Source organism: Ranitomeya variabilis, chromosome 2 (assembly GCF_051348905.1).
Source record: "Ranitomeya variabilis isolate aRanVar5 chromosome 2, aRanVar5.hap1, whole genome shotgun sequence".
NCBI lineage: Eukaryota > Metazoa > Chordata > Amphibia > Anura > Dendrobatidae > Ranitomeya > Ranitomeya variabilis.
Genome location: NC_135233.1, coordinates 234,681,351 through 234,696,265, shown reverse-complemented (window position 1 = coordinate 234,696,265; position 14,915 = coordinate 234,681,351). Strand labels below are relative to the sequence as shown.

The 14,915-nt window shown below is 44.5% G+C and overlaps 1 protein-coding gene across 1 annotated transcript; it reads right to left on the bottom strand.

Annotated features, from left to right (window-relative positions):
• Positions 1–643: 643 nt before the first annotated feature.
• Positions 644–13,001, bottom strand: LOC143805137 (leucine-rich repeat neuronal protein 1-like). Its single transcript, XM_077284048.1, has 2 exons — positions 12,518–13,001; positions 644–3,201 (listed from the first exon to the last, which is right to left on the bottom strand). The coding sequence occupies exon 2, from the start codon at positions 3,152–3,154 to the stop codon at positions 944–946; it is 2,211 nt and encodes a 736-aa protein (XP_077140163.1). The 5' UTR covers positions 3,155–3,201; positions 12,518–13,001; the 3' UTR covers positions 644–943.
• Between the last annotated feature and the right edge of the window lie 1,914 nt (positions 13,002–14,915).

The window sequence follows — 14,915 nt, the reverse complement described above, 5'->3', positions numbered from 1 at the left end:
AGGCAGAGGAGGCAGCGCTCGGCGCACGGAGGGGCTGAGTGATGGCTGGGAGGCGTTTGTGTCCGGGGGAAAAGACGTGCCCCCCGGACAGACTAAAGGTATGGCGGGCTAATTATAAAAAGTGATATTGCAGCGTTGGAATGGACTCCCAAAAAAAGAGCCACCTTCACAGAATGCAGCATTAGTGCTGCACAAGGTGGCTCTTTTAGTTAAAAACGCCTGAGGGGGGGGGGGTAGTGACAGGTTCCCTTTAATATTATGCATGCAGTGAGCTGCCTCTAGTGGTGGGTGCAGGTAGTGAGAATTTTGTCTTTGACCACTAGGAAGCAAGAAGAAATGAATCAAGCTTGTCAGTGTTTCATCAAGAGATACAAGGACCACACAAAACCCATCATAATGGATGAGAATCTCGCAACAATGGACTGTAGACCACTGGCAGAATTCGGGAGGTGCCTGCATGTTCATACCAGGAATGTTCAAAGCATTGCTTAGGAATAGTATCCAGGGGCCATCGCTGTATTGGATGCAGAGTTAGCCTGCATTGTGGACCAGGAACTAACCCTCTGGTGGTATCTGACTACCCGAATGAAACCTGAATATTAGAAGCAACACAACAAAATCAACAGACCATAGACAGGGGGTGTCAACTTTCAAAATTTCCTTCTTATTGACAGTTTTTCACAAAAGACGTGACATATAAATGGCCACCATTTCTCTTTTGAAAGCTGGTAATGGAGGTCAAAGCAAGGACCAAGAACAAAAGGAAAAAAACGACGAGTATCGTCAAAATGTTTCTCGCTAGTGTCAGTTCAAGCAAAATTGTGCTAATGTCACCAACGTCTCGTGGATTCTGCAAGTACAAAAATTTCTAAGACAGGAACATTTTCTACGGATGGAATTGGGGGGGCCCAGTATTCAGTTCATCATGTCTGGGGTTGGAGGTTTAAGGCTGCCACATGTAAGTCTTTGATGTGTCTATCTGAACCACTGTTGGAAAAGTCTTATCTTCTTGAGGTGGCACCAAGACTGGTTGTTCCAAGCTGCTCTCTTTTTCCTTCTCGATTTCCCCTTCCCAAAGGCTGATAAGTGGTGGATAGAAGTCATTGAGAGGGATGAACGAAGCCCTCTGCATGTACTTTTTTAAAGAATGTCCACAACTTTTGTAACGTAGGTGATGTCCAGCATATACAATGACCGCAGCCATGCATAGTCCAGCAATGAGAGAGCCTAGAGCTGCCGAAAGGGCAATACTGACCGGCCGGCCAACTGCGGCAACTGAAAAGGAAGCGTCTTTGGTGGTCACATTAAGACAAGACTGTTGACTTGGCCGGGATACAGATGACACAGTAAAGCAAACCTCATACTTGGTGGCCGGCTGTAGATGTGTAAGGTTGTACTCTTGTATATCTAGAGGAACTTTGGCAGTATAACTGATATGTGGATTGTGTATCCTCATGGTCGCAGAGGTCCATAAGGCTGGAACAAGGACATTGGGAGCATTGGCTGGCCCACCCAACATCTTCCACTCCACCACAACGAAATTGGAATGAACCTTCTTTGTGACTATGGAAAGAGATGTGAACTCCTGCTCCTCAGTCCCATTGATGAAAATGACAACACTTTTACTATCCGTGCCGTCTGAGTTCCACATTTGGCACATGTATGATCCAGAATCTTCTTCTGTAGCATCCAAAATTTCCAGAGAACCCTCAGCTTGGATTCGAACTCGACCTGTTCCTCCAGATATTCTTTCTCCATGGGGGGTTATCCAGTATATCTCTGGCTTTGGGTGACCACTTGCTTGGCAATTGAGAGTCACCAGCTGGTGTTTGGATAGATGAAGCCGAGACGGAAAGGAATGTTCATCTATTAGTGGAGGACATCGACTTAACCAAGCTTGTCCTTGGATTTCCTGGAAGAGGTGTCCGCTGACTAGTGGTGGGCTCATGCATAGTGTGGCCTGGGCTTCTATCAGCTGAACTGATGAAAGTCCTTTCCAGTTATTCTGGCAATCACAGCGCAGAGGATTACTGTATAAGCTGATTTCTGATAATCCCGGTAATGTCTGAAATACTTTAAGCGGTATTAATGCCAATCGATTATTGCTAAGAAGTAAAGTCTTCAAAGCACTAACGTTAGGTCCAAAGGCACCAGGGTCCAGGTAGGTCAACCTAGGGTTGTTAAAAATTTCTAGTTTAATAAGCTCAGGTAAGTCCCGGAAGGCTTCAGATTCCACACGTTCCAGATCCTCCATCGAATTTAGACTGAGTTCCTCAAGATGAGGCATGTCTTTAAAATCCCCGGTCTGAATTCTACTTATGGGGTTCTTGTTAAGGTCCAAGAATTTCAGGAGGTTCAAGTGCTTCAGTGCTTCCTTGGGGACAGAGGCAAGACGATTATCAAAAAACGAAAGGCTTTCAAGGTAGTCCAATCCAAAAAAGGCATTTTCTGGAACATGGTTTAGCTCCATTCCCGCCAATACTAGACTGTGTAGTTTTCCAAGTGGTTGAAAATTCAAGTTTTGGAGGGCACTGACGGGATTTTCTCCAATCATAAGTATCTCTAGGTTTGGAAGGTCTTCAAACCATGTTGGATCGATGACACGTAGACGGTTGGCATTGAGATGAAGTCTTAGAAGTTTTCCCAAGCCAGCAAAGGCTCGAGGGCCAATATAATTTATCTGGTTGTGATTGATATATAACTCTTCTAGGCTCTCCAGATCTTTTAGGCAATGGTCCGGCAACTCGGTGAGCTGATTCTCCTCTAGATAAAGGGTTATGAGATGGGAAAGGTTGGAAACACTCAAATCCTGGATGCTCTGAAAGTGGTTTTGAGACAAGTCTAGTTCAGTAAGGTTGACCAGATCTTGAAGCTCCCAACCCATATGTGATATCTTATTACTCTGCAGAAGTAACACTTGGGTGTCGATGGAAATATTTTCTGGGATGTGAGTCAGAAGTAGGTCATTGCAGTCCACCGTCTTTGCTTCATGGTAGACGGACTGTGGTGTGAACCATGGCCTTGTCTCACAGACACATTGAGGGGGGCAGAACGCCAATCCCGAGATGTACACTGACTGGCAAATGACCAGAACGGCCCATGTCTCAGTCCAAGGAAGCGATCTCTTCATTCTTAAGGTATGGATATGAGTCATGTTGAAGGAAATATAGAAGACAATGTGCCAGGTGTGGACCAATGTATCTGTAAAGAGACAAAGCAGAAGGGGATATTATATGAAGGAACACAAACTCTTCATCTTGTTACTCATCGACAATATCACACCAGTCATCATTTTTAGGGTGCGTATAATTTTGGAGAACTTAAAGAGGTTGTCAGGAAATATGTTGACCCCCTACTCACCTGTTTTCCAGTCCAGCACTGCCACTCCATTGGTCACTGCCGGTCTTTTATAACAGCAATGACATCACATCCATCCACATGACTGCTGCAGCCTGTCACTGGCCTCAGCCTTTTCCAATTAGTGATGTGGCTATACAGAATGTGGTCTCTGGAGTACAATAAAGACTGGCGAGGGGACCAACGAGCAGCATTTTTAGTGTGGCTGGAAATCAGATGATTATTATATTTTTTTATTATTATTTTTTTTGTTTGTTTTTTTTTGCTGTTAGCAATTTTTTTTAAATCCGTGACAATCCCTTTATATATCACTATGCAGAAAAAAACAGTAAATATTGGTGTATTCTCCAATCGGGGTATAACTTGAAGATCCTTCAACTATCATGCACAATCGTATGTGACCTATGAGCCTATTAAGACATCAAGAACCAGGTACAACTGTTACCTCTGCACAGGAACCAGGTACAACTGTTACCTCTGCACAGGAACCAGGTACAATTGTTACCTCTGTACAGGAACCAGGTACAACTGTTACCTCTGCACAGGAACCAGGTACAACTGTTACCTCTGCACAGGAAATAGGTACAACTGTTACCTCTGCACAGGAACCAGGTACAACTGTTACCTCTGCACAGGAACCAGGTACAACTGTTACCTCTGCACAGGAACCAGGTACAACTGTTACCTCTGCACAGGAACCAGGTACAACTGTTACCTCTGCACAGGAAATAGGTACAACTGTTACCTCTGCACAGGAACCAGGTACAACTGTTACCTCTGCACAGGAACCAAGTACAACTGTTACCTCTGCACAGGAACCAGGTACAACTGTTACCTCTGCACAGGAACCAGGTACAACTGTTACCTCTGCACAGGAACCAGGTACAACTGTTACCTCTGCACAGGAACCAGGTACAACTGTTACCTCTGCACAGGAACCAGGTACAACTGTTACCTCTGCACAGGAACCAGGTACAACTGTTACCTCTGCACAGGAACCAGGTACAACTGTTACCTCTGCACAGGAACCAGGTACAACTGTTACCTCTGCACAGGAACCAGGTACAACTGTTACCTCTGCACAGGAACCAGGTACAACTGTTACCTCTGCACAGGAACCAGGTACAACTGTTACCTCTGCACAGGAACCAGGTACAACTGTTACTGTCTTATTGTCATTTTTATAAAGTTTTATTGTAGAACACATTTTGTGTTATATATACGTAGTCTCAGACTCCACAAAATCTTATTATGATTGTTTTTTTTGTCCAAGCCATTGATTTAGTCATCGTGCTACTTCCCCCATCTGTTCTTCCCCCTCATCCTCCATCTTGGCTGGATTGCTCCAATGGTTTCGCTTTCTTTCCTGTCACTACAGATCCTTGATCCCTTTATTCTTGCCTCCACCTCTATGCCCGTTCTCTTGTCATCCCCTCGCATATAATTCGCCAGCTCCCCTCGTATGTCTCCCCATCTTAAGCACTGTCTCCTACGCGCTCGCTAAGATGTTGCCATGGCAACACTGAGCGCTTTCTCCCAACGACATGGGGACGACGACGCATTATTAACCTCGAACATGCCGGCCAGCTCTGCTACACCGCGGATTATGGATCTCAAACATTGATGAATGCACCAATATACATACGGATGAAGCAGAGCCGAGTGTGTCTCGTCACCGTTTCTTCTCTAAGACCAACTCCGCTCTGCTACATCTCCCGGACGACTAATCTCATCTTTACACAAATGGGTGTAAATATAACGTGCGTCACTCCTCCGCCATCTTGTACATCGCCGTCTTGTAGTGCTGATGACTACAAACTATTGCTCCCTGTTATCAGCCATTTCAGAATATTTGTCAGTGCCGAAATATGCTGCATCCGTTCTATATATGTATGGCATCGGTACGTCATTTCAGCACTCGGGACAGCTCCTTCTGCCCAGTCATGGCCATATGTTGCGTTTTGCTATGTTTTGGGGGTCAGTTATCAGAACTGTGCAGCCATAGTCTGGCCTTGCTGCCCATAACAACAAGTCATAGCTCTAAGACTATCCACTGAGATTAGTTGCTATAGGCAACAAGGACTACAAGGCCAACCGGAGTCAGAGGCCTCCTGCACAGGACGGAATATGGCGCCCGCTGTTCCTCATATGTCCAGGATTATGGAAGGAGGCACATGGGGGAATGTGTTCTCATGTCATAGTATGGAGGCACTCATGCTCCAGAAGGGCGCCATATGGCCGGGGACTTCATTACAGATATTCATAGACAGCGCCTAAGGGGTAGAAGAGTCGTCAATGAAAAAGTAGGACCGTGTGTTACTGACACTGGGCAAAGCCCGACTGAAAATGGACACCTGCCTAATAACAACCAAAGAAAGATTAGATATCACTTTATTGCCTGCACCTCCTTGATGCTGGTTACCGTGGGCACCAAGTCACTGTGTCTATTATCCCTGTACTGTGACATGACTGTGTGCATTATCCCTGTACTGTGACATCACTGTGTCTATTATCCCTGTACTGTGACATCACTGTGTCTATTATCCCTGTACTGTGACATCACTCTATTATCCCTGTACTGTGACATCACTGTGTGCATTATCCCTGTACTGTGACATCACTGTGTTCATTATCCCTGTACTGTGACATCACTGTGTCTATTATCCCTGTACTGTGACATCACTGTGTCTATTATCCCTGTACTGTGACATCACTCTATTATCCCTGTACTGTGACATCACTGTGTGCATTATCCCTGTACTGTGACATCACTGTGTTCATTATCCCTGTACTGTGACATCACTGTGTCTATTATCCCTGTACTGTGACATCACTCTATTATCCCTGTACTGTGACATCACTGTGTGCATTATCCCTGTACTGTGACATCACTGTGTGCATTATCCCTGTACTGTGACATCACTGTGTGCATTATCCCTGTACTGTGACATCACTGTGTGCATTATCCCTGTACTGTGACATCACTGTGTGTTTTATCCTTGTTCTGTGACATCACTGTGTGTATTATCCCTGTACTGTGACATCACTGTGTGTATTATTCTTGTTCTGTGACATCACTGTGTATTATCCCTGTACTGTGACATCATTGTGTGTATTATTCTTGTTCTGTGACATCACTGTGTCTATTATCCCTGTACTGTGACATCACTGTGTGTATTATCCTTGTTCTGTGACATCACTGTGTGTATTATCCCTGTACTGTGACATCACTGTGTGTATTATCCTTGTTCTGTGACATCACTGTGTGTATTATCCCTGTACTGTGACATCACTGTGTGTATTATTCTTGTTCTGTGACATCACTGTGTCTATTATCCCTGTACTGTGACATCACTGTGTCTATTATCACTGTTCTGTGACATCACTGTGTATTATCCCTGTACTGACATCACTGTGTGTATTATCCCTGACTGTGACATCACTGTGTGTATTATCCCTGTACTGTGACATCACTCTATTATCCCTGTACTGTGACATCACTGTGTGTATTATCTCTGTACTGTGACATCACTGTGTATTATCCTTGTTCTTTGACATCACTGTGTCTATTATCCCTGTACTGTGACATCACTGTGTCTATTATCCCTGTACTGTGACATCACTGTGTGCATTATCCCTGTACTGTGACATCACTGTGTGTATTATCCCTGTACTGTGACATCACTGTGTCTATTATCCCTGTACTGTGACATCACTGTGTCTATTATCCCTGTACTGTGACATCACTGTCTATTATCCCTGTACTGTGACATCACTGTGTCTATTATCCCTGTACTGTGACATCACTGTGTGCATTATCCCTGTACTGTGACATCACTGTTTATTATCCCTGTACTGTGACATCACTGTGTGTAGTATTCTTGTTCTGTGACATCACTGTGTGTATTATCCTTGTTCTGTGACATCACTGTGTATATTATCCCTGTACTGTGACATCACTGTGTGTATTATTCTTGTTCTGTGACATCACTGTGTCTATTATCCCTGTACTGTGACATCACTGTGTCTATTATCCCTGTACTGTGACATCACTGTGTATTATCCTTGTTCTGTGACATCACTGTGTCTATTATCCCTGTACTGTGACATCACTGTGTGTATTATCCTTGTTCTGTGACATCACTGTGTGTATTATCCTTGTTCTGTGACATCACTGTGTGTATTATCCCTGTACTGTGACATCACTGTGTGTATTATTCTTGTTCTGTGACATCACTGTGTCTATTATCCCTGTACTGTGACATCACTGTGTGTATTATCCTTGTTCTGTGACATCACTGTGTCTATTATCCCTGTACTGTGACATCACTGTGTGTATTATTCTTGTTCTGTGACATCACTGTGTCTATTATCCCTGTACTGTGACATCACTGTGTATTATACCTGTAATGTGACATCACTGTGTCTATTATCACTGTTCTGTGACATCACTGTGTATTATCCCTGTACTGACATCACTGTGTGTATTATCTCTGTACTGTGACATCAGTGTGTATTATCCTTGTTCTTTGACATCACTGTGTCTATTATCCCTGTACTGTGACATCACTGTGTCTATTATCCCTGTACTGTGACATCACTGTGTGCATTATCCCTGTACTGTGACATCACTGTGTGCATTATCCCTGTACTGTGACATCACTGTGTGCATTATCCCTGTACTGTGACATCACTGTGTTTATTATCCCTGTACTGTGACATCACTGTGTGTATTATTCTTGTTCTGTGACATCACTGTGTGTATTATTCTTGTTCTGTGACATCACTGTGTCTATTATCACTGTTCTGTGACATCACTGTGTTTATTATCCCTGTACTGTGACATCACTGTGTGTATTATCTCTGTACTGTGACATCACTGTGTGTTTTATCCCTGACTGTGACATCACTGTGTCTATTATCCCTGTACTGTGACATCACTATGTGTATTATCCCTGACTGTGACATCAGTGTTTATTATCCCTGTACTGTGACATCACTGTGTGTATTATCCCTGTACTGTGACATCACTGTGTGTATTATCCCTGTACTGTGACATCACTGTGTCTATTATCCCTGTACTGTGACATCACTGTGTGTATTATCCCTGTATTTGTATATCACTGTGTGCATTATCCTTATACTGTATACTGTAGGCATCTGTGATTTTATATTGGGCATCCTGCTGCATCTCGAAGTGAAACACAATAATGACAATTTCAGCTCTGCTAAACTAGAAAGTATGAGACATACCCAGATCAGACTTGTTAGGGAGAAATCCACCTTCATCTTTCATAGATTTGTAGTTATAAACTGTTCTGAAGGATCTCTGACCAGCGAGAAGTTATTTACTAGTAAAGGAAATATATGGGTGATCCTTAAGTAATCCGAACAAACTACTTTGCATAGTATACACAAATATGTAATGATACAAAATTCCGACATTTTCAAATCATCTGTTTCCTTTCACAAAGAGATAAGTATATGATAACATTATATCTGTCAGCAGCGAACAGTAGGGGGAGCTCCCAGTATACGGAGATACATGATACGATTCTGTCTGCAGCCACCACTAGGGGGAGCTCCCTGTATACAGAGATATATGATAAGATTCTGTCTGCAGCCACCACTAGAGGGAGCTCCCTGTATACAGAGATACATGATAAGATTCTGTCTGCAGCGACCACTAGGGAGAGCTCCCTGTACACAGAGATGCATGATAAGATTCTGTCTGCAGTCACCACTAGGGAGAGCTCCCTGTATACAGAGATGCATAAGACTCTGTCTGCAGCCACCACTAGGGGGAGCTCACTGTATACATAGATACATGATAAGATTCTGTCTGCAGCCACCACTAGAGGGAGCTCCCTGTATACAGAGATGCATGATAAGATTCTGTCTGCAGCCACCACTAGGGGGAGCTCCCTGTAAACAGAGATACTGTATATGATATGATTCTGTCTGCAGCCACCACTAGGGGGAGGCTCCCTGTATACAGAGATCCATGATAACAATCTGTCTGCAGCCACCACTAGGGGGAGCTCCCTTTATGCAGAGCTACATGTTAAGATCCTGTCTGCAGCCACCACTAGGGGGAGCTCCCTGTATACATACTGTAGATACATGATAAGATTATGTCTGCTGCCACCACTAGGGGGAGCTCCCTGTATACAGAGATGCATGATAAGATTCTGTCTGCAGCCACCACTAGGGGGAGCTCCCTGTATACAGAGATACATGATAAGATTCTGTATGCAGCCACCACTAGAGGGAGCTCCCTGTATTCAGAGATACATGATAAGATTCTGTATGCAGCCACCACTGGAGGGAGCTCCCTGTATACAGAGATGCATGATAAGATTCTGTCTGCAGCCACCACTAGGGGGAGCTCCCTGTATACAGAGATGCATGATAAGATTCTGTATGCAGCCACCACTAGAGGGAGCTCCCTGTATACAGAGATACATGATAAGATTCTGTATGCAGCCACCACTAGGGGAAGCTCCCTGTATACAGAGATGCATAAGACTCTGTCTGCAGCCACCACTAGGGGGAGCTCACTGTATACATAGATACATGATAAGATTCTGTCTGCAGCCACCACTAGGGGGAGTTCCCTGCACACAGAGATACATGATAAGATTCTGTCTGCAGCCACCACTGGAGGGAGCTCCCTGTATACAGAGATGCATGATAAGATTCTGTCTGCAGCCACCACTAGGGGGAGCTCCCTGTAAACAGAGATACTGTATATGATATGATTCTGTCTGCAGCCACCACTAGGGGGAGGCTCCCTGTATACAGAGATACATGATAAGATTATGTCTGCAGCCACCACTAAGGAAAGCTCCCTGTATACAGAGATCCATGATAACAATCTGTCTGCAGCCACCACTAGGGGGAGCTCCCTTTATGCAGAGCTACATGTTAAGATCCTGTCTGCAGCCACCACTAGGGGGAGCTCCCTGTATACATACTGTAGATACATGATAAGATTATGTCTGCTGCCACCACTAGGGGGAGCTCCCTGTATACAGAGATGCATGATAAGATTCTGTCTGCAGCCACCACTAGGTGGAGCTCCCTGTATACAGAGATACATGATAAGATTCTGTATGCAGCCACCACTAGAGGGAGCTCCCTGTATACAGAGATCCATGATAACAATCTGTCTGCAGCCACCACTAGGGGGAGCTCCCTTTATGCAGAGCTACATGTTAAGATCCTGTCTGCAGCCACCACTAGGGGGAGCTCCCTGTATACATACTGTAGATACATGATAAGATTATGTCTGCTGCCACCACTAGAGGGAGCTCCCTGTATACAGAGATACATGATAAGATTCTGTCTGCAGCCACCACTAGGGGAAGCTCCCTGTATACAGAGATATATGATAAGATTCTGTCTGCAGCCACCACTAGGGGGAGCTCCCTGTATACATAGATACATGATAAGATTCTGTCTGCAGCCACCACTAGGAGGAGCTCCCTGTATACAGAGATACATGATAAGATTCTGTCTGCAGCCACCACTAGGAGGAGCTCCCTGTATACAGAGATACATGATAAGATCCTGTCTTCAGTCACCACTAGGGGGAGCTCCCTGTATACAGAGATACATGATAAGATTCTGTCTGCAGCCACCACTAGGGGAGCTCCCTGTATACAGAGATACATGATAAGATTCTGTCTGCAGCCACCACTAGGGGAATCTCCCTGTATACAGAGATATATGATAAGATTCTGTCTGCAGCCACCACTAGGGGGAGCTCCCTGTATACATAGATACATGATAAGATTCTGTCTGCAGCCACCACTAGGAGGAGCTCCCTGTATACAGAGATACATGATAAGATCCTGTCTTCAGTCACCACTAGGGGGAGCTCCCTGTATACAGAGATACATGATAAGATTCTGTCTGCAGCCACCACTAGGGGAGCTCCCTGTATACAAAGATACATGATAAGATTCTGTCTGCAGCCACCACTAGGGGGAGCTCCCTGTATACAGAGATACATGATGACATTCTGTCTGCAGTCACCACTAGGGGGAGCTCTCTGTATACAGAGATACATGATAAGATCCTGTCTTCAGTCACCACTAGGGGGAGCTCCCTGTATACAAAGATACATGATGACATTCTGTCTGCAGTCACCACTAGGGGGAGCTCTCTGCATACAGAATGTATAGCCACATTGAACTCAATACTAGCTGTACAGTCTGTATGTATGAGCTCATTCTAATGGTAGCAACAGGCAGAAAGAACTTTATTTCAATGTTATGGTGTTGTGCCATAGAGTAGACTTCTTATTAATCTGGTTCTCCAATACCAGTACCAACCAGATAACTTACCAGGCATGAGTCACCTGGTGCAAATAGACCAATCAATAGCTACTAATTAGCTCTTTTACATTGACCCCCCTCCCAGCAGCCTTGGTGATAAAAGGACGCCTATGGGACTATTTTTCAAGAATATCACTTGTCCCCACTGTGGGGGGAGTGTAGTGAGAACATTATATTTGGTCTACATTAGAAATATGGGCAAACTCTTCAGTAGATCCCTGTGAGAGTCTGGCAGGTGGAGTTCTATATTATCCCATGAGCACTGACCCTAAAGGTCAGCTTTTCACCCACTCCTATGACTTTCCGTTGCTCCCTGCAGTACTACCATTTACCAGCAGGTGTCACTGTTTGTGGTGCTGAACATTAATAAAAGATTTTACTTTGTGACTTAAAGAAATTTACAACTTGACCATCGATTGTTATCATAACATCGACTCTCACTTCGCCAATATGTTCACATCTTTATGTTTTCATTTTATAGAATCAATATTTTCCCATTTCCACGTTTGATTTTTGATATCCTTTTATTTCGTGATAGAGGTGGCGCTCATCCAATGGGCAATATATGGTAGAATGACGCCTAATCGCCATACAATTGTATTATTTCAGATATATAATACATAGTAATATATTTATTGCACGGCGTAAGTCTGACTTCATCCTGGGCCCATGACGTCACCTCCCACAACAATACCCCATACCGATTAGCAGTGCCGAATGGCTGCAAGCGGTCAACTTTGACTGAGGAGAAGGAGATTGAAACATTGGGAGGAAATAAGGAGAACCGGAGGAAGGGAACCAAGGGATGGACTTCTTACCGTCAAATGTTGGAGGGTGAAGGCGAGCGGTGGAAAGTTGTGCTCTTCCGCTCTACGCCATCAGCTTCCACGGCTTTGGGTCTATCATTCTTTGTTTCGCTCCTCGTCTGGTCCGTGCTCCCTCGTTCTCTTCCTATCCTTATCTCTGCAGCGTCGTTTTCTTCAGCGTTCTTGGGTTCTACTGCTGGCCGCCGACGACTCCTTTGTCCGTCATGTTCTCCGCCAGCCTCGTCTTGTCTTTCTCTCTCCCTCGTGTTCTGCTTTGTGACTGTTTCTTTCTCCTCCGGCTGAATAAAAGGAGCTTTTCCATCTGACAGGTGCTCCCGCCAGCCAATAGGAGGGGAGAGCTTCCAGGGCTGCGGCGAATGGAGAAGACGGAGGGGGCGGGAAGGAATGGATGTGTAAAAGCGTCGGATATAGAAGCTGACAACACACGGTGATATTATGAATATGGATCAGGCCTGACATCACTTCTCTGACCTGCCTGGAAACAGAAGATTTCACATGTTAACTCATTATCTCATTCCCCCCACCGCCGCCGCCTCGTCCCCGTGCCTCAGGAACAGACGGGGCTGGGACATCGGGGCAGACACAACCAGTGGCAGGGAGGCTGCAGACATTCCCGCAATGCCATGATGCAGGCGTCCATTATATGCCCCCATCCTGGGCAGACACCGTATAGTAACAGCTTCCCAATGAGAATAACCACGGTGTGGTGCTATTATTTAGGACTCTATGACCGCATCACTAATATAGGGTTTGGCACAATTATTTAAGTACTAAGTGGCTGTGGTATTATACGGGGACTGTATGATGGCATTATACAATGTCATGACATTGGCGGCATTATACCATTCTATTATATGGTCACTATGTGGTATTATGTGGTCAGTATGGCACTATTATTTATGACCCTATTATAGTATAGTTGGCATAATGTTTGTCCCTACTTAGAAGCTGCCCATTAGCACTGGTGTTATGCAGGGACTGTATGACGGTATTGCTTAGTACCTGGAAATCACTACGTGGCAGCATTATTTTCATAACGGCCTTATTTAGAATTGATACAATGGTCTTACATGGGAACTACATTGGCATGGTATGACCTTATTATGTGGTGTTGGTATAGCACAAATATTAAGGACCCTCTGATTTTGTTGCTGGCACTGTATGGCAGTATATTCACTGTATGACAGTATTATTTCAGTACTAAGTATTAGTGATATACGACCTCTATAAAATGGTTCTTTACCGCACATTGTATGCTTATCAAACATATTATGTGAGCACTGTAAATTACTGTTGTATAGCAATACATGGTAGCATTATTTATACACTTTATGGCACTGTTATATCGCAGTATTTTGTGGACACTATTTTTCAATATATGGTATTATTTAGGCACTGCAGGGCTCTGTGTATATATAGATGGATCACCCCCACGCAAGGGCAATGGTGTACTCGGTACCGGGTCCCTCAGTTCGGTGGATGTCACAGTGGCCCGACCCGGCCCGTGGCCCTTTGAAGGGCGTCCAGTAATGACAGGACAAGAGTTTATAGAATGAATGTTCGTGACGCCACCTGTGGTATTCAGTCAGGGTGACCGACGCTGCTTGGGGGTCCGCTGGGGTGGTGTTATGGCAGCTAGATGGTATACCTTCCCACAGGTGAAGTGTATCCCCAGGGCTTCCCAGAGTGTAGATGGTGGATGGTGTAAGGCGCTGTAATAATTATAGGGGATAACTCAGGAGACTCTTTCCGTGGAACAAGACAACTACAGGACACAGTTTTATAAGTGGTAAAGTCTATATTATTACACGGTGATTCAAACAGGTGCAGAGAGAAACTCAAGTCCACAACACTTGGTGCAAATATCAAATGCAGCTCAGTAGTCTATAGGAAACTTCAGAGGAAAATGCAATCACGCAGAAAGTCTATGAAGCACAATTATTCTTGAGGATACTTGACACGAATAAGTCCTTGCTTAGTCCACAACACAGATAGATATGCTTATAAGGCAGTTCAATGTTGTGAAATTGGATTCTGGGCTCCCCCGGTGGCCACTTGTGGAATTTCACTTGTGTGCATCATCCCCTCTGTTCACCTGCTCCTATCAGGATGTGGGAGTCGCTATATAACCTTGCTCCTCTGTCAGTTTCATGCCGGTCAACAATGTAATCAGTAGCCTTTCTGTGCTTGTTCCTGCTACTAGACAACTCCCAGCTAAGTTGGACTTTTGTCCTTGTGTGTTTTTGCATTTTGTTCCTGTTCACAGCTGCTGTTTCGTTACTGTGTCTGGAAAGCTCTTGTGAGCGGAAATTGCCACTCTGGTGTTATGAGTTAATGCTAGAGTCTTAAAGTAATTTCTGGATGGTGTTTTGATAGGGTTTTCTGCTGA